This window comes from Micropterus dolomieu, linkage group LG19, assembly GCF_021292245.1.
Source record: "Micropterus dolomieu isolate WLL.071019.BEF.003 ecotype Adirondacks linkage group LG19, ASM2129224v1, whole genome shotgun sequence".
NCBI lineage: Eukaryota > Metazoa > Chordata > Actinopteri > Centrarchiformes > Centrarchidae > Micropterus > Micropterus dolomieu.
This window is the reverse complement of record NC_060168.1, coordinates 30,879,569-30,905,384: the sequence shown is the minus strand read 5'-3', so window position 1 is coordinate 30,905,384 and position 25,816 is coordinate 30,879,569. Positions and strand designations below refer to the sequence as shown.

General features: G+C 38.2%; 2 protein-coding genes across 4 annotated transcripts in view; one reads left to right on the top strand and one right to left on the bottom strand.

Annotated features, from left to right (window-relative positions):
• Window positions 1–3,809, bottom strand: atox1 (antioxidant 1 copper chaperone). Of its 2 annotated transcripts, XM_046031604.1 has the most exons (4): window positions 3,651–3,809; window positions 3,215–3,290; window positions 1,345–1,493; window positions 1–1,084 (listed from the first exon to the last, which is right to left on the bottom strand). In XM_046031604.1, exons 1-3 carry the CDS (start codon window positions 3,654–3,656, stop codon window positions 1,369–1,371), a joined length of 207 nt encoding a protein of 68 aa, XP_045887560.1. In that variant the 5' UTR covers window positions 3,657–3,809; the 3' UTR covers window positions 1–1,084; window positions 1,345–1,368. The 2 variants fall into 2 exon arrangements, with proteins under 2 accessions (XP_045887560.1, XP_045887559.1); XM_046031603.1 differs by having other exon boundaries at window positions 1–1,493; window positions 3,651–3,808.
• A 597-nt stretch (window positions 3,810–4,406) lies between these two features.
• Window positions 4,407–25,816, top strand: part of slc36a1 (solute carrier family 36 member 1) — a 48,206-nt gene continuing 26,796 nt past the window's right edge. The window contains exons 1-10 of one of the 2 annotated variants that reach the window (XM_046030384.1): window positions 4,407–4,564; window positions 8,305–8,433; window positions 11,401–11,515; window positions 11,644–11,734; window positions 12,981–13,069; window positions 14,571–14,660; window positions 15,917–16,001; window positions 17,683–17,910; window positions 20,356–20,454; window positions 22,425–22,591. In XM_046030384.1, the coding sequence (XP_045886340.1) occupies window positions 8,397–8,433; window positions 11,401–11,515; window positions 11,644–11,734; window positions 12,981–13,069; window positions 14,571–14,660; window positions 15,917–16,001; window positions 17,683–17,910; window positions 20,356–20,454; window positions 22,425–22,591 (1,001 nt within the window). In that variant the 5' untranslated portion in view covers window positions 4,407–4,564; window positions 8,305–8,396. Of the gene's footprint in view, window positions 4,569–8,304; window positions 8,434–11,400; window positions 11,516–11,643; window positions 11,735–12,980; window positions 13,070–14,570; window positions 14,661–15,916; window positions 16,002–17,682; window positions 17,911–20,355; window positions 20,455–22,424; window positions 22,592–25,816 lie in introns of both variants that reach the window. The other variant, XM_046030385.1, reaches the window with a different exon arrangement.

The following is a 25,816-nucleotide window of genomic DNA, read 5'->3' as shown; positions in this document are numbered from 1 at the left end:
TACTGGGGCAGACTTTATTTCCCCTCTGCGTACACAACATATCAAGGCAGACAGTTTTTCTCAAATTAACAAATATGATGAGTGAATAACAACAAGGGATTCACGCTGAGAAAACAAAGATATCTGTCAGTAATTATCATGATATATTTGTCCCGTGGTGTTAGTGGATTATTGTAGTGTAAACTGTGATGAAGGTAAAAGAAAGCACATTTACAAAATCAAGTCCAGCAGAGATGGTCCCTGAAGGGATGAAGACAGACTGAGTTTTCCTCCTTGGTACAGACAGTTTTATACATGGAGCTTTGAAACAATGACTATGTCAAATCCAACAGATGCAATAATACTGAGTTAAGGTTCGGGCAAATCTAGGCAATAGTCTGCAGTGTGTTGTACGGGGAATACTTCAATCGTGTAACAGGAAGTTTGGTAGTGACTTGAGGTGATCTTCACACAAACAGGTTACATACATAATTACATTAAAATGGCAACCATGCTTCAAATCTCCAGTTGTATGTCTGGATGTTTTTGATTTTACTGCTGAGGTTTGTAAACAAAAACGTATATGGCGTCACCGCACAGCCCTGCCTCATCCCAGTCTGTTACTTATCAAACAAAGATGATCTGAAAGTAACACAAAACATAATAAATCATATTTTCCCTCTCAGAATACAGGTCTGTAAATCAGTATACTGAATGAGAAAGCTTATAGAGTGATTCTTGAGACCAGGCCACTGTGAATGTGGAGGAGAACCAACAACATCATAACCTTTTTACCTTTTCCTCCATCACATGGAGGACAAACACAATTAGGCGGGCAGATGGCGAGTATAGCGCTGCACGTAAATGGCGCTTCACAGATGGACATTACGATCTTTGAGTCATTCTCCAAACATTGCTTGGCATTTCCAGCCTTGTAAATCCCAACACAGAGAAGATCTGTGTCGTTTTTTGTGCGTGTGAGCCTGGAGGTGTGGAGGTTTTTTTTTGCATCTAATCAGGGTAACTTAGGGTCCACCAGACTTTTCCTAACAAGTACAGAACTTGAATTCCAGCATACTTCACTTACATCAGCAGCAATGATTTTCTAAGGTAGAAAATACACAGAAGAAGTACATGACATTATATTTATATATCCATAACTGATCAATTACTAATAAAGATAGTTGTGACTTGCAGGACTAATATGCTATATCTAGCATATATATATATATATTTAGATTAAATGTACAGTTACAGAGAGAGAAAGATCAATAGTTTTTTTGTCCTCTGATTCAGGAATCATTTGTGGTGGTCAGAAAAAAACTCATGGGAAAATCTATGTGGACTTGATTCTGACCGTGTCACCTGTTCTACATGAAGCAGTTTCCTTCATTTGGGGCCGTTGTACTTGACCTCCTTTCCGCATTTCTTCAGTGTCTCCATGAGAACGTCCACATCTTTGTCGGACTCGATCCAAACCAGTTTCTTAGGCAGGTCGATCTCAAACTTCACATCTGGGAGCACAGAAAACAAAGAAGCACTTTGTGTTTAATAGCAAGAAGTAACAGCACTGAAGGTGCTGCGCAGTTCCCGGCACAACACTCACAAAGCGATGGACAAGATTCACCACAAGACACTGTAATTCGAATGTTGGTTATATGTTATATTTCTGGCTCCAGTTCTCCAACAAACTAAATTTTTTCATTAATTTGCCATCACAAATTGATGAGATCATCACCTGTGTAAGAGGATCTGAAGGAAGGTATTTACTTTAAGGGCGGAGAAACTTTCTCGTTGTAATGTCACTCACTACCCAGACTGGTGTGAGCCCGAGAAACAAAAATGACATGTAGGCACTCAACATTTTAATGACTAAGCCAAAGAAACTTTTTTTTTTTAAGTATAACTGCATCAGGTGACATATTAGCTGACTCAACGTTCAGAGACAAAGAAGTCACGGGGTGTGATGCAAGCTGCCTTTAAACAGCACTTTTACTTTCACTTGATTATCTGGGAAAGAATACAGGAGAGAGGTTTCATTTGGATTTTTTAAAACTATTTCTTTAAATAATTGATCACCTGCTTTGTTAAATATCAATTTAATACTGTAACAATTTCAAATATATAAACATACATTGCCTGACTTCCATAATGTAACCTAAATATATAATTTATCAATGGACACTATTGTTGTCTACACTGAACTCTGTGTCTGATTTTATTTTATTTATAGAATTGTGATTTTGTATGAGTAAGAATATCGTGAGCAAAGTACAATCCAGAGTCAAATTCCTCGTATGTGTACACCTGGCAATAAAGCTGATTCTAAATAAAAAAATATATAAAATTGGTTTAAAAGAGGGGCGCCAATTACAAGCTTTAAAAGCTATAATTTATTTAAGGTCAACACCAGTATTTGTCGACCAAAGCATGTTGATAGCTGATCATTTGTGCACATATTACCTATATCTTTACATATTGGGTTTGAACATCAAGGAATTTCACTTATTAAGTCTGTCTGTAGGCATTTGTTCTCGTCAGTGTAGGCTGGGCAGTAAAACGATGATAAATATAGCGATATAATTTTCCTCAATAACAAAATAACAAATGTTCCATAAATGTTTGATTTATTTGATTTGAATCATGGAAGAATCAGGCTAGCACTTAATTTTTTATTTATTTTGTTAAGGAAAGGGACTGAAAAAAAGATTTTACTTAATTTTACTCATGCATATTTGTTGAAAAAGTATCATTTATCATAATTGTATTGAATGTTCTACATCAGATTTGTAAAGTGATTCACTATTTGGCATCAAGTGTTTGTTGTGACCATAAAGAAAAGTTTAATACCACAATTAACCATCTTCCACTTTCACTCAGTAGCAAAAATCAGCCTTTAAACTTGACAGAAATAATGATTTGACATTTAGAGTTATAATTATCAATATCAAATGATAAGACGTTTTTTTATAGTTTAGTTTTAGTTATAGTATAGTTTTTATATTTTTGGCCATATTGTCCAGCCTTTTGTGAGTGCAAGAATTATTGTGATCATTTCCAGTACATACATGAAATTACAGTACAAACTACACAGACATACGATACATGCTTGTCATATTGATCTAATAGATAAAGCAGAAAGAAATCAAAGGTTAGAAGAACATGTAGACAATCTGAGTGTCTCTTCTTCTTGCACCCAGGGTGGAATAAAACTGACAGGACCTTTCAGTCTCACCTCCCAGCTTGTTGAGGACTCTGGTAACAGCTCCTGAGCATCCCTCGCATGTCATCGCCACCTCAAACTCGTGCTTCTGTTAGAGACAGATTTAATGAAGTGGTTTTATCATATTGTATCGCTGACACTGCATTTTGTGGCAGTAATGATGTTGTAGCACACAGATAAACAATTCATGTTTCATTACAACCATTGATCTAACTGTGGCGTTGCAACTACCTCTCATTGCACTGGATTAAAAAAGATTTAATTCTGCTAACGTTATTGCTCAGTTTCTACTACTTGGCCTCTAACAGTGTTATCAATTGAAGCGATTAACTTATAGCTATCTGAGCCAACTAGCTTGCAGCTAAGTTACTTAGCAAACCAAAGAGGAAATGCTATCTGTGATTCGCACTAAAACTTAATTAAAGCTAAAATAACGGCCATAACTTACGGTCATGTTGAAGTGATGTGGCGCAACCTTGCTTTCAGACCAGTGTGGACTTTTGCCTCTGACTAATTTGCAAACGTTGCAAGTAACTGTGAAAACTACCTGGCTAGCGTGAAGCTAGCGTCAATGATTACAGCAACCGGATTTCCGGTTTGAAAAACGGAGCAAAATTCATTTGTAGACAAACATTTTTTTTTTTTGTCGCAGTGTTTTTTGGGGTATAAAGTATAAACCCAAATACAAACTAAAAGAGGACATACATAATTTGTATAAACATTATAAACATAAACCTTAGACTGTTTAAACCGGCTTCATTTTCATCCTGAAGCAATTTTGGCTAACTTGACACACAGCAAGCGCTCACCCGGGTGGTTCGACTTGATGTTTCTCTTTTTTTTGCACATTTCAAAACCTTTTGTGTTATTTAGCCTATTTTACTTATTAACTATAGCATATTATACCAGAGAAATAGAGTTCACGTAAAAGACAAACTGCGTGGATAACCTATAAAAATGTAACCTCAACGTAGTCGGACCGCCCCCGGGCGCAAACCAAGCGCTTCCAATACGCAACATTCTTTCAAAACAAAAGCTCGTCAGTTTTCTTAAGAAATAAAGATTTATTTTTTTATCATAAATGTATTATTATGACTACATTTAACGCTGAAAGTCGATTACATTTGGCGTTATTACCATTAGTTCGTAAAATAAATGATCTTAAACAGTCATCGGTCGGGTCACGTGACCACACCGATGCGTCTTTTGACGCCGAGAGTCGAACCGACTTCAATCTGTGCAGTGATATCGCGCCGCGTTCAACCAGACATGGTTCAAAGAAGGGGTCTGCGGCGAGTTTAGCCCTCTAGGAAAAGCCAACCAGAGAACCAGAGAGGAGGCAGAACGCGAGGTTTCTCCGAGGTAGGTGCGTGTTCGTGTCCTGAGTGTTTACGTACACAAAGATGGCATCGGGACATATAGCTAAGCTAACATCTAGGATGACACATAACGTTAGCTTAAGCTGCTGGCTGCGTAGAGCCGAACCAAAAATGAAGTGTTGTGTTTCCAATCAAGGCGCAGTGTTACTAGCGTGTAGCTGTCTTCTCGTTAAAACATCTAACCTAACGCTAGGAAAGCCAATTTTAGCTCACGTCTTCCTTTCTCGCTATTTAAGTCCCTTCTGTGTGAAACTCGCCCGTTTATTCCCTCGTTTTCTGCTTTATAACATTAAGCGTGTTTGATGGTGTTGTTTCCTGGCGCCTGATGTTTGTACCCGGTTTTCTCACCCGGTCTACTGAAGGAGATACAGACACTCAAAGATTAGTTAAAATAATGAGACGGTTGATTGGTGCTTAGCCACACCTCGGACAAACAAGGGATGCGCTGTGTGTTAGCTTATCATCTGTAAACACACCGCAAGCTGCGTCCGATATTTTAATATTATCGTACAGACCTTTTTTATGTAACTGTTATTTGCATTTATTGCACTGACCTAATGTAGTTTGACTCACCGGGTTTTTACATTACTGAATAAAGGGAACTCTTGTCTCAGTGTTGATGTGAGGACACTGGAAAGAATACTTCCTCCAAACTTTTGTTTATTGGGGTTTTAATACAAAACTGATTATTGAATCGACAGAAAGTGTATCTGCAACTATTTTAAATCATTTTTTTTTTCTCAAGAGAAAATTATTAGCAATTTTTTTTCTAGCTTTTTTTTTTCTGTTTCATCACAATGTACATTTAATATTTTGGGGGACTTGAGTGTTGGTTGGTCATTTTTGTTTAGTGTTTTGTTTGTTGTTTTCCTGACATACAAAATTATCAAAAAAACAACAACAAAAACACATTTCCTCTCTGTAAAAAAAACTTTTTAATTATTTCTAACAGAGGTTGGCGCTTAAAAGAATAATTTAAAATGATGATATTTAACCTAGCAAGTGGAATTTAAAAAAGTGCAACATCAAAAGTAAAGATTTAGTATTTATCTCTCGATCTTAAATGTAATATTGGCCTTTGCTGAAAGCTTATTTTTCTTTAGTCTTTGTGGCTTACACATCAAGATATATAAACAGTAATGAACACATCAGTAAAAAGTGCTTGAGCCGCAAAGACACCATGTTGCTTGCAGTTCTTGCTTTAGTGCTTGTGTTTCACAGCATATTGTGAAAATTGCTGAGTAGTTCATAATTGAGACACTTTGGCCTGCTGACACATTGTAGTTGCTGTGAAAGTCGCACTTCTTTTTTGCATTGAACCACTGCTGAGCAACGACTCCTCAACCCCAAGAGGAACTACCACGACACATTTTCACTCTTTTTGGACACTCGAGAGTCCTTGTTGTTTTTCTTTAAAACATGTTATGTTTTACCGTGTAACGTTAAAGAAACAGTAGTTTGCGGTGACAATAGAAGGTAGATGAGGGATAAATGCACCGCCTTTTAAAAGCTTATGCAGGTAGGGTGGTCTCGTTCATACATCCATATTGTAATTTCCTTAAGAAACAGAGAGTTAAGTTCCACAAGTTGTTCTGGACTCATTATACTATAAACAACAACGCTGTAACAAGGAGATTAAGTGTTGACACTAGACATGAAGTGTCCTCATGGCAATGAAATCAGCAGGTGGTACATTAGATTAGAAGCAGCAGCAACACACCGCAGGTCATGAAGATGTTCTCTAACACCCTGTTTGAACTAACAGCCCTTATGCTGCTCTTATGTAACAACATGGCTTTGTGCCTCGCTCAAAAACCATCCAACACATCGGCCTGTCAGTCCTTAAGCTGGTCACGACTAGAGTCCAACCATAGACTGTATTTAAAGATGGATGATGCACTGCCGCTTCCTCTCATTCTACAAAAATGACGCCAAAATATCCTGGATACTGGTGCTGCCATCTTGTGCTTTTAGAGTCATTATCTGCGTCCATAGTGATCATGTTTGGAGCCGTGGTATCGAGGTCCAGCACGTGCACCTGGCCGAATCAATCGTGAGTAAGCTGTCAATTATGACATGAAACCCCCCCTTTTTTTATTTTATTTTTTTTTTAAAGCAGCAAAGAACAAATTAAAACCTAAAATATCAGAGCAATGATTTTAATACTTACAGACATATTGGTATCATATCTGATCAGTGAATAATGTCCTCAGATATGCAGTGTGCTCACAAAGCGGTGTCTTCGTGGTAAGTGGCTAACCAGTCTGTGAAATACATTTCTGGAAAGCTAATAAAAATTGAAGCCATAATTTCCCCCTTCAATATAACCCAAATATAACCCTGTCCCTCACAACTATCACGTCACTCATGCTTATCACATGCTGTGTTCGGGAAGCAGCTAGCCAGCTGTAGTTTGTCAGTACAATCAGTAACGTAGCAGACTGAAAGGAAAACGCCACCAGAGCATCTCTTCATCATTCTGCAACTCGGTAGTCGACTTTGAGTGTTAAATTCAATGTTTCTGATACTTCTGCAATTGACTGATATTGAATGTACAGTACTGAAGTTTATTTTCTCTATGTTCATTTCTCGAATTGATTGCCAATAAACATGTTTAAAGAATATTTAGAATATAACAGAAATATCCTTTTAATAAAGTCATTTTTTTGAGAAAGCAGGCTTCTGAGTATCTTTGCATAGTCATTGGTGCAAAATCGGTGCACAGTCCACTGAGAACATTTTCATTCCAGTTCAAAAGTGTAATATATCGACTGCCGTATCGGTAATCTGTGAATTGTTCCCCCATAAATTTGGACTCAAAAGTCCCATATCGGTAGGGCTCTTGAGCGTTGCCTCTTACATCTGCCAGTTATTTTCTCAAACAATCAATTGTTTGATTTATACAATTCGAGACAATTGTGAAAAATTACACTGAAGAGTCCAGCGTGGCATCTTTGGATGTCTCCTTTTGTCCAAAATCCAAAGACGATTCAATTTATGCTGATTATAAAATAGAAAAAAGCAGCAAATTGTTACATTTGAGAAGCAAATTTGTCAGTCCACTTATCGATTTTAATCAATGATCGTTGAAATTCTTTTTCATTTGTATTATCGCTGACCTGTTTGGGAAGCTTTTTGCTGTAGTTTTTTTGTAATTTTAAAAACATTACCTTGCAAACACAGATTTTGGGCTTTGTTTGATTACTGATTAAATTGTCTTATTATTATAATAAAATGGAATCAACAGATTAAACAAAAAACATACACTGCGATAGGAGGCTAAACATTGCAAAGAAGTTTCCGATGTTCTAATTATTTTTATTGATATTTCGATAGGGGGGTGAAATGCATAAATATATCTACCGTTATTTTAAAAATGTTTGCAACAATGTGAGAAGTCTTTAGTTGTCCGGTATTTCATTTGATGGATTTACTGTTTGTTGTTTAATCCATTAACAGTTTTAAAATTGATTGATTTACCATATCATGATTAGAGCTGCTTTTATTAAGTGATTAGTCAGTTGACAGAAAAGTAATTAGTTTTCGAGCAAAAAATGCCAACATGCTTCTCCACTATAGAGAGTCCAATTGACTTTGAATGTTTAATTTGCAAATATTAATTGAAGGTCACTGATCTGTCACTGTAACTTCCTTTCAGTGTGAAGTTCATAATGGATTTATAGTCATCAAATCCATTACTGAATTGCTCTCTGTGTTTTGCAGCGGGTAGCTGTAAATGCAGGGCTCCCTGACCTCCCAGCATTAGGATCTGTGAGGCTGGGAGAGACGACACCCAGCCGTCCACTTGACCTAACATGATGGCCTCCAGCGACGTAGACGTCCGTGGTGAAGGTATGAAAATGAAGTGCGCTGTTTTTAACATGGTGTTTAAAAACATGAAAGACTGTACTCTGGGTATGGGAAATGCAGTATAAATATAAAGTGGATACATGGACGCGGTGGGATTATATGTAATGCCAGTTGGCAAGTAGACGCTGAATCATCAAAGCAGCTTTCATTTTTTTTGGCACAGCTGGTGTCTTGTTTGGCAGGAGGTCACAACAACAAATGAAATGTTCAACATGTCGTGAGAAAAGTACAGTATTTATGATTTATTTACTCCGTGAAGTAAAATAACTAAAATATCTCTTCTCCTTAGAGCAACTCCAAGAGAAAATTCTTGAAATGAAATGCAGCCATCTTTTTAAATGATTTATATTTTATTTCTATTCTGTCATTCAGATTTTTGAAAATAGTGATTGCACGGTGCATTGAAATACAAGCTCTACTGAACTAAATTGAACCCGGATGCTTGAAAAGAATTCTTGTTGTGTAGTAGTCCAGAGGGGCCAACATTCATGCCAAAGAGTTTTTTTTTTTTTTTTTTTTTTTTTTTTTAAGGCTGTGAGATTAAAAGATGGGCCTCAGTTTCACTCCAGTATTAGTGAGTAAACATTCTGCCTGCTGATGCAGCAACAAATACTTTTCTCTTCTTCCCACCTCCACTAAAATATGCAGTAAATATGCATAGTTCCTCTCTACTTCAGTCACGAGAGACTAAAGTGCCCTGAATTAAACACGTGATGTTTTTTCAATTTAAAACGTAATCTTGTACAACAAAACGAAAACGTAACGTAAAACAATAAAGTAACATTTCGTTTTGTGTGAAAACCGTTCAGTGAACAACATCTCTCGTCTCGCTCACTATATGTCACCAACATGTTAGAGCGGTAATGCTATCTACTAGGGATGAAATGTCAAATCACGATTTTATAGTGACCAAAATTATCACGGTTATCAGTATTATCACAGCATTGAGTTTTATATCGAACACTACAAATAAAAATGCCATTTTGTTTGCATAAACGTTAATATAACAGCCAATACCTTTTTGTAAACGTATGAAAACCATCTAACATTATCAAGATATTATATTTTATATTCTATAGGTAATGCAATGACAACTTGCACACATGAAAGCAAACAAATCTCTAGAAGACAGTGATAGTAGTTGCAATGAGCCCAACAACTGACAATAAATACAGAGGAGTCTGAAGCGTTTCTCCTGTTCTCACACTTTTACAATTAATTTGATAGCTGCTTGATTTTTAAAATGAACAAGAGATGCTGGTTGGTTAAGTAAACTGCGTAACGTGTTATCATGTGCATACAGCAGCAGAACAACATGTAGCGTCTTTACAAGCGCAGCTAACACTGAGAGCATCAGTTTACAAGCTGTTAGCAAGTCAGAGAGACAAACCAAAGCTAAAAGTTAACTCGCCCTGCGTTCGCTACAAGGTCATTTTCTTCATTCAAGACTCCCTCACAAAAACTAAAATACGACCGGACTTTAGATTGACTGCAACACAAAAATCTCCGCAGCGCTGTCTTCCAGCGTGTTCTCATTGACCCAAACAAACCTGCGCATGCACGCCTGCTTCTGGGAAACTGTCGCTAACTTTGGTTGATGCTGGCTATCCAGTGTGTTTATTAAATTTGTAATGATCTTTTATCGCGTGTCTCTTCATTAAACTCCCCCACAAAAGAAGCTGTTTGTTTTTATGGTCAATCAGTGCCTGTACTTTTTCATTATATTCCAATCAAATCTGATGTCAACAGTTTAACATCAAACTGCGACTTTCTTGACTTTCAAATATATATTTTACGTGTAATTCAGGGCACAATTCGGGATCAGAAAATTTGTTGTCTCTTGGCATCGACTACCATATGTATTTTTTCCGAAGTAAGGTCCCATGGTGATCCACCAAGGGGAGGGACTTAGGCTCTCTATAAGGCCCTAATGAAGGACACAAGAAAGAAACGTGGTCTTATAACCATGTTGTTTCTTATACCACAAGTGTTTACTGGAGTTTTGACCTCTTCAGACATGTTTCCCTTCTCCATGCATCTTGCACTTAGCGGTAGTTGTGCCAGAAATCCTCACTCTGTCATCCTTTTGGTGTGTACAGTTATCACGGTTACAGGCGTCGTTCCCTGTGTTGAGGTTGGCGAGTGCCGTGTCACTTTGCTCTGCAGTAAAACAAGACGTCCTAATCATAAAATACGACCATTCCCAAACTCACTGACGTTCTTGCTCACTTTGACTTTCTTTTTTTGTTTTATTTTGTCTTTCCTCATGTGTCTTTTTTGGTTACCTTACCCCCAGCCCTTTTCTTTCTCCCGCCTTTTTTCTGTGCAACCTGTTTAACCAACCTCATTAGTTAACCAGGTCTTTGTGTACTTAGCCTGGGTGTTTCCCCTCTTCCAGTTCTCAGGTTATCTGTGTCCGTTGTTGCAGTCCTGTGTTTCTCTCCGTGTTCCTGCTTTGCTCTTTTGTTTGTTGCACTCAGCTTGTTTTTACCTGGACTCCTCAGCCACGTTTTTTAGTTATTTTGTGTTATCCTGTCTGCTTCTGTTACCACCTCCAGTAAGTTATTAAAGTTACCTTTGTTTGCTCAACTTTATCTTGTGTCCTGTTTGCACTGAAATATAACACACTTGGCATTATTGAAGCTACCTGTTGTTTTCACTGCAGAGCAAATTGACTATATTGTATATTGAGATATATAGTATCTTGCAGTGTATTTTATAGGCCATATTGCCCAGCCCTTCCTACAATAGTCTTGTGTATATTCCTACTGAAAAACACGTAAAATAGCCAACTGAAAGTAGCTTTAACTTTACATCCAAATCCACTCCTTGATAATGTTATTACTTAGAAAATCTCCGTCTTGGAGCCCTTCAGTGTGCAGTGGCGTTCAACACAGGGTCCTCACTTACTTATTCTCACTTTTAACTCTCCTCTCTCCTTCACCTCAGGTTCTTTCTTCTCTGACCAAAATCCCTCAGAGATGGATGCGCTTTGTCCCTCTCCGCCTGGACCCTCCAGACCCCAACGTAACTACGAGAGAATTGGAGAACGGACGGGAACCTCGTAAGTGTTGTAAAAATCTGATGAGCACTCCACAGTCAGTTTTATTCTAAATGGTTTGTAAATGTAATAAGAAATGTTGTTGTCCTTGTTTTAATGCAGATGTAACTTGTTGTTTTTTCCTTGTTCAGTTTTTGTCAGACTCTTATCCACCTGTTGAAAGGGAACATCGGTACGGGGCTGCTGGGGCTGCCTCTGGCTGTCAAGAATGCAGGCCTGGTGGTAAGCATGCTGATTATTTTATTATCTGATCACGCCAGGTCTCATGACAGGTCTGGAGACACAAAATTAGATTCTGCTCTGTTTGTGTCAGATATTCTTTGCGCGATACGGTTGTGGTCAGGCGGGTGTTGCAGTCTGAATAAGATGAAGAATGTACAGTTACCATTTTGTCACCTTTTTTATTTGTTGTCTGGTAAAGCACTCGTGAGCAGGGGCGAGCAACAACAGGGGAATTGTATTCATGAATGAATAAATAATGTGTCAACCTAAAAAAAGGACAAAGTTGAAGAAAAAAGAAAATGCACTTTAATTAACGGCAGTAGTTTTTGGTGTCTGAATAAAAATGTTTCTCTGGTACTTCTGTCATGCGGTGTGAAAACATTTACATGTTGTACCAAAGTGAAACATTGTGGTTGGATTAGTTGCATGACGAGATAAAAATGATTCTCGCTGTGTTCGAAAATGAAAAGACAAAAGCCATTATGTTGACCTTCGTGATTAAGCTTCCACTGTCCCTGTTGTACTGCTTACTAAGCTGGTAACAGTAGATGAGGGCTGATGTGATACTGATGCAGTGAAGGCCGGTGCTAAAGTAATTCATTTTAATTGCATTTGACTGATCGTGTAGATTGTGAAAGAAAAGTGATAACAAAAATATGTAAATGTAAAAATTTTACTGCAATGGCTGAGATAAGGGCGTGGCTGCAGCTAACAATTATCCTTGCTGCCTACTGCCAATTGTTTTTCCTCTCTTGACTATAAATGTATTAATTATTAAGCTTAAAACATTAAAGAACTCCCCATCACAATATTCTAGAGAAGTCCAGAGCCCTATAATTTTCAGTTTATCATCACTTAAAACCAAGAAGTATTATAGTTTTGGCAAATTTTTTGATTTGAAGAATTAGATTAAGAAAAACTTGCAGATTTGCTTTCTTTTGATCCCTTAATCCACAAAGCCTTGCAGCTTTAGACAGCAGCTTCTTAGGCCTTCTTAGTCATTCACTAATTATTAATGTAGTTATTTTGACACACATGTGTCTTTAATTACACTGAACTCTCTTCAGTTCAGCCCACAGGACACATTCATACTTAACAGCATGTTTTATTATTGCATTGTAAACTTGCAACAACATGAAATGTGTCATTTAATCTTTTGATTTGATATTGGGCTCAAATAATCATGTGAAGATGCGAAGATTAAATAAATGAATCATCTGATTCTCTCTCTCTCTCCCCCCCCCAGCTCGGGCCCATCAGCCTGCTGTGTATGGGTGTTATAGCAGTCCACTGTATGAGGCTGCTGGTGAAATGTTCCCACCACCTCAGTGTAAAGTAAGTACCTTCAAAACCACTGTCTGCACTGGATTTCTGTCATGGTAAATTACTTCCAGCAGCTAAAATGGAGTTAAATAACAGATATTGACATTCCAGCTCTCTGAAATCAGTCAGTTGCATAAAATGTCAGCTCCTCCTGACAAAGCAAATACCAAGTATTAATACACCACAAGGAAATGCAGCCACAACGTTGTTGCCTTAAGTAAGGTATTGTGGGTAAAGTGTTTTTGGGAAATGTAGAATAATGTTGAATGTTTTCTTACTAAACTAGACGGAGAAAAGACAGGTTGAGATAAATCAGGTCCACTGTGTTTACTTTAATAATTCTTCACCTGTAGATGCAGTTGCAATTGTTTGTTTCCAAAACGCAGCCTGAAGATAATTTCTTGTCTCTACCTCCATTCTCTCGCAGCAAGTCTGCTCTGGCTTGTTTGTGCCAAATAATCTGACGCTGTATGTGCTGTGAAACCACAGCTTTTACTCTTCCTCATTGTCCTTTATTTACTTTGCTGTCCACTTTGCAAACAGCGACTTGTTTTTTTTTTTTTTGTCGCCGGCTGAAAGATTACACTCTATTTAAGTGTGTCTCTCCAACCTTTTTCTGCTGTGTAATCAACGGCATATGAGCACAGAGTTTTGGAGTGTACACACACTTGAGGCTTTTGTCAGATCCACACACCAGACATAATGTAACTGACCTGTGATCAGCTCCACCAATCAGAAGCGTAGTGCTGCATTAGATTGTGTAACTGAACAAATGAGGGAGTAAAACCCCAGGAATGACCCGTTATCTGTTTTACAGCTGTTGGTGTGTGACAGCTGAGGTGATTAACACACTTTAACTTATCAAATGTCCATTAGTTTGTGTGTGTTGCAGTTGGTGCTGCCAACCCGCCCGTCCACTGTGTCTCCCGCCCTTTGCCCTGTTCATGCAGGGGACATGCACCCTGCCACGCTAAAGAGGATTAAAAGCGGATAGAGAGCATGAATGACGAGCTTCTACAGCAAGCCTCAGATATAGATTCTACGAAACAAAGTCGCATATCAATCTGAGAAATATAGGGAAGAAATGCTCATGGGGAAAAATGCTGCTCTTCCTGTTTTTGAGGTGTCTCTATTGCAGAGTCAGTCATCACTTCCTCCTTTTTAAAAGAAAAACTTATCGTTTCATAATGTCATCTTATCTGATCTTACTTCACTGCAAAGGACATATTTAAATTCTCATTTTTGTGTTTATTCTGCTTTTTACTAGGCAGCCTCAAATATGTGAGAATTTCCATAACTGTGTTACTAAGATGCGTGATGGTGCTGAAAAAGGGAAAACAAATAAACAAACAACCCCCTCTGTGAATAAATAGCCATTGAAAACATACATAATATCTAAATAGTAATGCAGAATGAGATCTGTGTTCAGAGGTACTGTATATTCCCCAAAGAGAGAATTGTATCCAAACAGACGAATTTAGTGACACTTGTGTGAATTTGTTTCCCCGTCCAGGATAAACAGGCCGTCTCTGACCTACGGGGAGGCTGTGCAGTATGGGATGGAAAACGTTTCATGGCTGAGGAGACATTCACAGTTGGGAAAGTAAGAACAATGTTTTACCTGCTAACTTTAGAGGTTACCATTAGAAAAGAGTTGGCTAAAATCAGTTCTCGTGTTTCATTCATGTCGCCCCCATACAGTTCAGTTTCATAGGGCTGATCTGTTTTTGCTTTTTACACAAAATAAAAAAAACTGTATTCAGTGATGTACATGACACAGAAACTGCATAGAGAAAATAGCACAAGGACAACTGACCAAATCCAAAGAAATCTGAGCATGTCAACAAAATCATTCAGGCAAAACACTTTGGTTCTGAAATACTCCACGTGGGACATGAAGCCGCGCAGAGAATGAAACAAAACCGGTTTATAGCAAGCTGTTATTGATTGGCTTAAGCACAAAATAGGACAAATTAACAAGCAGACAACATGGGGCAGGCTAGACGCTCCGCTGCTGAAACACTTCCAGCGTGAGTTGACGCCGGGCAGAGGACGGATCAAAACAGCGGCGCAGACATGAAGCGCAGCGCAGGCCGCCTGCGTGAGTCCAGGGTTAGTCACTTTTATATAACTTGTGCCAAATAACAATTTTTTTTGGAGAACGTTTTATAGAAAATTATTCAGAAATATACAGATCCATAAAATGAAGCGTTGCCATGAATATAGCCAAATGTAAAGGCTCTGACGAGACACACAAATCTGGACCCAAATGCAAAACTCAACAGTTGTTAATTGCAGTTTAAACACAGTTTTATTGTGAAAACATGGTTGAATTAATTCACTGTGTGGCAGAGAGCAAGGCAGGCAGCTTGGGCAGATCCGGGAGGTTAGTCGCTGGTCTGGTGTTGCAGTGAGTGAGGCAGGTAAAACGCAGCAGTGGAGTGAACCTGAACACAGGGGAAACACAAAATGAGCCAGAAGTCCAAAAATACATGAAGACTTGGCCGTGACGTAATTATCACACGGACATACAAAACGGAACAATCTGGTGAAGAGCCGGGGTAGAAATACTGCAGAGTCTCGATTAGTGGAATGAGTTGCAGGTATGTAGAGGCGGTTGGCCGTGGCACAGAAGTAGAACGCCACTCCCACACAGACGAGCACAGGCAAGAGAGACATGAACAGGAAAACAAAAAAACATGAGAGAAGGGTACAGCCGGACCATGACATCATGAACCTAATTCATGAGTGCATAGTGCTATCCCAGGCTCAGTATTTACTGTATAAGCATGACCTGATATTTACTGTATAAGCATTTTTACCCTTTGCCTGACCTCTCTCTCTCTCTCGCTCTCTCAGACAGACGGTGAACTTGTTTCTAATCATCACCCAGCTGGGCTTCTGCTGCGTCTACTTCGTCTTCCTCAGTGACAATATCAAGCAGGTCCTGATCACACATTCACTCGTCACTTTCAAGGCATTAACTTGACAGTTTTCCTAAACTTGAAATGGGGGGGGGGGATGCTAGAGGAGACCGTGTACTTACAACTAATGATGTGATTATGAAATACCTGTCAGGATTGCCATTGTTATGCTTTTGTTTATGGCAGTTACCATAGTTATGTAAGTGCCCATGTGCTGTGTGTGCATGGACTCACTTAGTTTCAGTTTTCAGTGTATGCTCAAAGTTTACACCTACGTCACAAGATTGATTTCCGTAACAGCCGGGAGATGGGATTTACATGCACCAGCTTTAATAGAATAAGTTTGAATAAACACAAAAAACAACTAATAATTGTTGAAAATGCAACAGCATGCACTGGTAACGCTACAAATACAATTCTACGACATTAGATGGAAATAGAAACAAACCCAAATACAGAGGATTTAGGAACTTTATTCTAGTTTGTTATTACAAAATCTTCAATAAGTAAATATGTATAAGAAAATTTGTATAAAGTCAACTTTGTCAAGCTTCTGATTTATGATATTTTTAAATTCTCGTGTTTAAAATCTAGAGTTTCTGCAACTAAAAAACTCAGATATTCAGAAGACACCACTGAAAGATGTTTATATAATTGACTAATGTTTGATGAAAGTTTGATACAAATCTCATGGAAGTTTTGACTTCATGACACCCAAGAGTTTCTCTAAATGGCTGTTGTGTTATCAGATTCTTGTGACCTTTGACTGTTGACTTTTTATTACCATTTATTGACGCCAACGAACCCCAAACTGCTCGAGGCGCCTGTACGTGGCAGCCGCATCACTCTTAACATCTCTCCCCAGTAACTGCATGTGTATGGGTTCTGTGTATTTCAGTCCTATGTGTGTTGAAAATAATAGAGTGAAAGAATTGTATTTCACCCAAGGGTTATTCTTATCTTCATATTATGGTTGGAGTTGGAGATCTGGGAACTTAACTGTTAACCTCACTGAAAGTCACACTTATTAAATGCCTAAAAGAGAAACTTCTGACCTGTGATTTAAGACAAGCACCTGCATTTTAAACCATTGTGGTGTGTGCGCGGAGTACAGTGTAGTTTGCATTGTGTGTATTTGCATAATGCATAAAGCACACTGGGCAGTTGTCATTGTAAACAACTTTGAAACACTTTCTGCATTGTATTTGGTCCCTAAATTCTGCCCATTACAGCAACGTGTGGTCCTGGTTAGAGTTTATTTGTGTAGTACAGTTTCTTAACACTAGATGGCGGTGTCTGTCTACTAAAGTGGTTTCCTTTCCACAGCCGTCGCATCAACCTTACCAGGCAGAATGCTGAGTACATTTCATCAAAACAGCCAAACTCTTTTGGGAGTTTGTTCACTGTCTTGTTCTTCTTCCAAACCTGTTTGTAATGCTGTGAACTAATTAGTGTTCTTGAAATGCTTAGTTGAATGATAAGAACTTCGATAGAAACTTGATATCTTCAGTAAACACACAAAGCGTTTGCTGAGGATAACTTGTCTGTTCTTCTATGTGTTTATATTATAGTAAGTTAAAGTAATTACTTGGTGTTTTTGACTGTAGGTCAGAAAAAATAAGCGGTGTAAGATTTTCCTTCCTTTTCTCATTTATAACCCGACTAAATTGTTTGTGCTCCCCTCCACCCCTGCTTTACCAGGTGGTAGAAGCAGCCAACGCCACCACCTTCAGCTGCCAAATGAACTACACCAACCAGACCCAGATCCTGGTGCCGAGCTTCGACTCGCGTCTCTACATGCTCTGCTTCCTGCCTTTCTTCATCCTGCTGGTTTTCACCCCCAACCTGAAGTACCTGGCTCCCCTCTCTCTGGTCGCAAACCTCGTCATGACCGCCAGCTTGATCCTCATCTACTTCTACTCGCTCACGGTAAACACTAGAGTTATCTCGCCTCTCTCTCTGATCGGTTTTGTTAAACCATCATTAATTCAGCGACGACTTTCTGACCTCTGTGCTGATTCTCAGCTCTGCCGTTTTCACCTTGATTTTGTTTAAGTGCACACAGTAATGCAGATTTCTAACAGTAGGTTATTAAATACGGCAAGAAACCAAGTAATGCATCCACTCTACAGGCACTTCAATAGTACGAGTACTCCAGGATTCCACGTTTACATTTAGGTGGGCATTTCACCGTATAATATTTTAGCCCCAGTTTGTGCCTCTCTTGTAACTGACTACATTTATATCATTATGAATCTGTTTTGCTGAAAAATATTTACTCTAATCTGGATCAAAATATATTTATTCTCCTGTTTTGATTTTTTATTATATTTTTTTTTTTTAACAACTAAGCATTTTCCTAATCAGAAAAATATATAATGGCTGAAAGTAGGGCTTGGCAGTAAAACAATATGATAATTATCGCAATATTTTCCACAATAACAATATAACAAATGTTCAACAAATGTTTGATTTAATTTGAATCATGAACAAATTAGCACTTCGTTTTTCTATTAAGATATTTCTTTTGTTGAGGAAAAGGGACTGAATTTTACTCATGCATATTAAAAAATGAATTGTTTTTGAATGTTCTACCTCCATATTTGTTAAGTGACACACTGTTTGGCATCAAGTGTTTGTCATGTTCGGACCATAAAGAAAAGTTTTTTTAAAACCACAATTAACCACCTGGTTTCTTCAACTTTCACTCAGCCTTTAAACTTGAAAGAAATAGTTATTGGACGTTATTCATGATAATTATTGAATGATGTAAAAATGTTTTATTGTGATAACATTTTTGGCCATGACACCATACACACATATTATAAACATGCAATTATATATAAGAGCTGTATAAGGCAAAAAAAGTTATTATAGTTATTATATATGCAAAGTAATTTACAATAATATAATGTGCCTAATAATATGACTTGAAATTTAAGTGATGTGTGGTTTTAATTGTTGCTCCTACTAATTAAACTACAGAGCAGGCACTGTGAAAGTATTACAAATATCCTACTTTTCAGCCACAGGACATCAGTTTTTTATTTATTTTCAGTTTCACTTTAAGTAAAGCTTTTTATGCATTTGATTTTTATTTGATTTGCATACATCAACGGACAGAGTAGTGAGGATTATTTGTTGTCCTGCCGCCAAAGTGATACTTTTCCTCGTCTGTCTTTTTGTCATACACATGTCCGCATTTAAAACACACCCTTTAAAAGAAAACATACTGATGAGCCAAAAAGTAAGGTTTGTCCTGCAGAAACCTGATGGGATATGGTTTTAAATTGTATCTGAAGCAATGCTCTAATGTGATTCTTTGTCTCTTTGTTTCTACTCTACTGATTAGGTCACTTGGCTGTTATGAATAACAGGGCAACTGGTATTGACAGCGCCTCCAGATTACCTGTTTTCCCAGTTATAGAGGATTTCAACATGCAGCTTCTGCCCTTTACAGATATATAGCAGTTGTGTTCCCAGAGATACGGCCTTGCCTTGAAAAAAAAGCAATTTCTTGCATCAGAAAACCTATATATACCCATATTCAGCACGAAGAGATATATGTGGCCGGTAAGGTGCAGCTGTGGCTGATGAATCAACTGAGCAGGGAATTTTGTGAAAGCTAGATCATCAAGGCCATAAGCATTGAAAGTCTAAAGTTTCTGAAATCGCTTTCTTTTTGCTGGTTGGTTTGATTTGGTGCCCTTTCGATATTTTAGTTCTGCTTTTAACTCCAGAATGAATGATAATATTAATGTGGTTCTTTTATATGCTTGCTCCAATTTCATTTTTAATGACTCCATATCATGTGTTTTTTTTTTTGTTTTTTTTTGAGGTTTTGGCTCATCCAGGTGACCTTCAATTTAAGAGAAATATAAATATGCCCATACAAAGGGAAATTATAAGGTTTCCTCATCGCAGCAAAGACATTGCCAGCAGTTGACTCAACTGATCCTTCCCCAGCATTTGATCATGAACTGGGGGACCTGCCACGAACACAGGATCGTCCTACATTGTGGAGTTTAATCGCCTACTTTGTCTTTTATTCTCCCTGTTCCCTTTTATATTAACCTGCATATTTCACAGGTACTTATCAAAGACCCTAATTGGCCAACGAACGAGTCCAACAAGACCAAGGAGTGGTGTCCTCTTGGCACAAAGTGATATTACTTAATTTGATTACTAATTATCTAAATGGACTGCTAGACTGCAGATGTGAGCAGATGTAGTAGTCTGATATTTGTATAATTACAAATCATCCAGTGGGACGTCAACGTTCAGCAAAGCCTTGGATTTTAATCTCAAATGAAATGATTCTCGCAGAATGTAGTGTCGATGTTTAATTCACGCTTCCTTTTTTTTTTTCTCCAGAACATCACATACCCCATCAACCTACCTGAAGTCGGCAGAGCAAAAGACTACCCTCTCTTCTTTGGGACAGCCATCTTTGCCTTCGAAGGGATCGGAGTGGTACGTGACTAACTGGTGATAACTAGACGAAGCTGAAGAAAGGGCAAAACACATTAACATCTAAACAGTTCAAGCCCAATTACATCTGGTATTAACATGAAATGTGGATGTGTATACATTATCTTGATTATGACATCTGATCAAGGGTCTTTTCATTTACATCTGGTATTATGAGCAGTGTTATCTCCATTATGTGCACATTAGGATCTGATTTCATTATGCAAATGGAGCAGGCAGGCTTGGTGTACATCACACATGGAGCATCTCAGGTCAAAGGAGGCGAAGCTGCGGTGTAGGCTCTACATTTTTCCTTTGCTGATAGGCTTCATCTTGCCAAGCAGCTAGAGATGGCAGCAAGAGGCAGGGTTAGGTGACCTTTTTTAAACTTGTTGAGCTGATGATTTTTTTTTTTTTAATATTCTGTATGTGAGTGTGTAGTAGTGTAATGGCGTCCTGAGCAGAGAATGACATCACGCCACATCCAAGCTTCTCTGTTCTTTGTTTTGGTAGCTAGTGAGTCTCTCTGTGAAGTGTTGCTTTTCTCATGCAACTCGGGGAATTAAGAATTGATTTCAGCTAAACCAGTTGGTTTGTTTTTGTTTGTCAGAGGAAAGACTAAAGACTAGTTTCAAATTTCTTCCCTGCAACACCGGCACGTGTGGAAGAACGGACCGCGGTGAAGTTAGTTTCAAGCTGGATATTAGTTTTAAGTAATAATTCCAAAGTAAAACTGACTTCACCGCGATGCAAAACGCCGTTCCTTCACCAAAATATTACGGTAAAATGTGGAATTTGCGACACAACGAAATAAAAGAGCATAATTGTAAACGATACTCCTTTTTTCTATTGTCGAGCGATGGAAATCGTCACATCGCACAGCCCTACGGTCTGTGTTTTGATTTGGTCTGAGGTGTTGGTGCTGTAGTGGGACATTTTAGTGGCAGTGAATGTTGCATATAGCTCTTTTTAAGATGCTTATGTCATGGCAAGTTATCTGAAATTAATATAGCATGATTCTATATATGAATACATGTTCATCACTTACATCCGGGCGGAACTTGCCTGGATGTAAGGATATTATTAATTCAATCCATAAAGGAGATTTAACCATACCTAATTTAGTACTTATGTTATATTAAACCATTATCCTTAATAACGTGAAGCAGCTTTGTCATCTGTCACTCTGTTCATGCATTATTAAGCTATGTTGACAAAAAGATTTCCCCTGACAAATGAAGATGTTTTTCATAATCATGTGTGGTCCAAAGTGGCCATTAGCATGCACCACAGAAGGCTGAAGCCTCACATAAATTACACTTTGAAGTATACATGTTGCTTTTGTGTCAAAAGCGAGCTGGTTTACAGCATCTTGATTTTTGAAAACTGAAGAACAGATCATATTACATTATGTTCAGAGTTCCCAAGTTCAGATTCAAGACTTTTGGAAAAGAGCAAAGTTAGTTAGTTGGTTAGGAACTTAATTGCCCAGGTTTACTTAACCACATAGTGTTAAACAACACAGGACAGTTGGCAGGGACACTGTCAACAAGAAGAAGAAATGTGTGTATAATATAATAATAATAATTATATATAATAAAAATTTCTTGCTGTTTTTCACTGCTTTGAGATGCTCTGATCAGAAAAGCATTTTTCATTGGTTTTCAGTTAACATATGCAGAGTGCTGGGAGAACATTACACTTTTTCAGTATGTTGAGTGCAGTTTAAAAGAGCCTGTGTCTTTTTCTGAAATGTCATCTCAAATTTACCATCATTATAACATCCATAGTAAGACATCACAGCCTCAGAAGAAGTGACATTTTAAAATTGAAAACCTCAAGTTATCAAGTAATTCTTGACTCTAAAGTTGTTCAAATGTGTAAGGAGAGGGGGGGGGGAAAAATCATACATTGATCTTGTTCTATTGTCCTATCAACAGTCTGTCTGTGTCTTTGTCTTTCTGGATTGGCAGGTTCTTCCCCTGGAGAACAAGATGCAGAAGCCACAGAGTTTCATCCCAGTTCTTTATTTGGGGATGGGCATTGTCACCTTTCTCTATATCAGCCTCGGCACCATAGGATATATGTGCTTTGGAGAGCACATAGGAGGGAGCATCACTCTCAACCTGCCAAACTGCTGGTAAGAAAACCTACACATTCCCTGGAAATGGATGTTCGTAAACCCTAAACAGCAGGGTTTAATGTTGGACAGCATGCGGACTGTATTCAGGGACTCTATTCTGGATTTATTTATGCTTTTATTTTTTATTTTTTCAACATGCAGAACAAAAGGCTTTAGATTTCTTCAGCCAGCCCGATCTTTATTTTGAAGGTGCTGATATAGTCGAAAAATGCTGCTTTGTACACTACGTTAGATGTCGGTATACACGGACATGTTCACACGTTTGTTGGCACATACACACTTTGTGTACTGTCAGAAATTTTAATGAACGGAAATTATGAATGAACATTCAATAATATAATAATAATAATAATAATAAGCTTTATTTATATAGCACTTATCAAACAAAGTACGAAGTGCTTCACAACAAATCACACACAAAATACAAAAACAAATAACCACGTGGGTAAAAGATACAGTGGGATAAAATACAGAATATAAGAACAAGGATCACAATAAAGTATAACAAATATGTTCAGTAGGAAGTAAGGAAGATAAGACAAGCAAACAAGGTGATAAGAACGGTAGGGCAGGAATAGTAAAACGAGTGGCAGCTCAGATAAAATCTGGATATGCTCTCCGGTAAAAGTGAGTTTTTAAAAGAGATTTGAAAGAAGAAGCCGACCCTGCCAGCCTAATTTCCTCAGGCAAGTCGTTCCGGAGCCTCGGGGCCCTGACAGCAAATGCTAGGTCACCTTTTGTTCTTAGTCTGGCTCCAGGAACAGACAAGAGGCCCTTGCCAGAAGATCTTAGACCACGGGAGGGCTCATAAGGAGTTAAAATATCTAAAATATATTAAGGAGCCAAGCCATGAATACCCTTAAAAGTAATGAGTACAATCTTAAAATCAATCTAGTTAGGAGTCGAGCACATGAGGTCTGTAACCTATTTAGGGTTTTTTGTGCTCATGATGCTCAAAGCATAACTTACTATCGAATAACACGCCAAGATTTCTTGCAACAGGCTTCACGTGTTGTAGCAGGTAGCCAGAAGAGAGCAGAATTTGATTGCAGAGAACATTCAAGAGACTTGCACTTGTCAACGGGGAGTTAAATTTGTTTTTAGCAATGGCTACAAGCGAGCGCTCAACCAATAATAGCTTTACATCAACCAAACCACAGTGGAATTATAGGTGAATCTTGATGGAATTGAGAAAGCTGTTGCAGAAAATGTTCCTGTAATGCCATCTAGTGGCCAGCTTGAGAAGAACTGAAAACCCGCTCTACCTCCAGACAAGACCGTGGTTGAGTTTCCCTACCAGTCAGTCAAAACTGAAGAAGTCTCTTGGATGAGAGACGAAATGTCCTCCAGTATATTTAACCAAGTGGTGTTGCCTTTGACTTAAACCTTCCTTGGAGAACTATGACCTGGATGACTGAGAACCTTCACAGACATCGGTCCGTCAATATTCCCTCGGTGACTTCCCCTCAGCCCTTGCCCTTCAGACAAATGTCGTTCCATTTGTCCGAAGAACTGAATTGAGCTTTGTGAGATCCCAGAAGACGACTTTGCCTCCATTTGAAATGAATCTGCAGGTATTTCTAATTTTACAAAGCACTATAGCGCTAAGCCTGTAACTGGAGGTCAATCCATTATAAATGACGGCCCCTGCCCTAATGGCCCAAATTTATCAACGGTGCGTACGACAAAACAGGGCTGGAAACGTGTGTGAGATTAAAATCCAAGCAAAGGTTGTAATCTATGAAAAATAAACTTGATGGGGAAAATGTGCGGTCCTCCACGCAAACTCTGGAACAATGTGGACGTACACCCCTAACCCAAAAATGACGTCAAAACCCTGTGACTCTGCCGCCAACCAAAAGTACTTCTTAAAGGACACATCGATGAATCGTTGAAATAATCTATAGAAGCTTCGAATACTAAAATCATCGTTAGCTTTCATATATTATCACATGTTCGTTGCCTTATCGAGTCAAACGCTGTGCGTCAGCATGTGGATGTGATCCGCTGCTTGTAAAAACGCGTTTTGGAAAATATAACACTATTTTATTAATCAAATCTTTCAGCTTATGTAATTTACAATAAGTCATAGTTCTTTTAACTCATCGGCAGCCTCGTTAAGTGAGTGGACTGTTTGTGTAGCCTAAACAAAACACAACTGGAACACATTTGGTTTACTCTCTTTTCAAACGAGTCAATCCAAATTAGTACCTGGGTCATCCCGTCTTGCGGATGTGTGTCCCCCTCCAGCCAGCGACGTCATTAGTCAAGAGGGATGCCCCTCCTTGCAGATCGGTTATAAAGGGGTGGAGCTCCGGTGCCCCCTTTCCTCCGGTGCACAAGCATTGCGCAAAAGTGCGTCTCTTTTTTTTGTTTTTTTTTTTTTTTTTTTTTTACCCACCAAACAACTTCAGTTTCACCAAAAGGAATGTCAGTGTCACTCTGAGTTAAATTTCATTTTGTATTAATATTAATGAGGGATGTTTCACTGACCTTTTTATAGGCGTTTGAAGGGTCACTTTTTTAGTGAGGTTTCTACACTGAAAAAAATAATTCATTGGATTTACTCAATTGAATAGTGGACATTGGTTGCACACAATTATTTTGCTTTGGTAGCCACTTACACAGTTGTGTTCAAACAACCCAGATTATTCACGTTCAAGCAACACAGACGAACACAGACATGCTCAATCAACACAAGTACTTTATATTGCTATAAAGTTAATGAAATGGGATTATTGTAAATATTCTTTTCACATGAAATTAAATTATAATTTCTATGTTCTAAATCTATATGTATTAACTAAATAAATTACAGTTAACCAAGGAAAGTGGAAATCAAGGGCAACGGCACTAGTTAAAGTTTCTTGAAGGGGTTTTGCTTCTCATCTGAGAGGCTTATTTAGTTCTGATTGAACAACTACCATTCAGCCACAACTGAAGAAGCCTCTTAGATGAGAAGTGAAACGTCTTCAAGAAACCTTAGCCAGTCCAGTTGCCATTGATTTCAACCTTTCTTGGATAACCATGACCTGGATGACTCGTCGTTAACATTTCACTTAACTATTCTAAACACTAACAATATATTTTCATTAAAAACTATGAGTCTGTTAAATTCTGACCTTTTTATTCAACAAATGAATGTGCTTCACAGGTGTGTGGCTAGAAAGAAATGGCGCTGAGTTTCCAAAATTATATGTTCACCATACTATGCCATGGGGA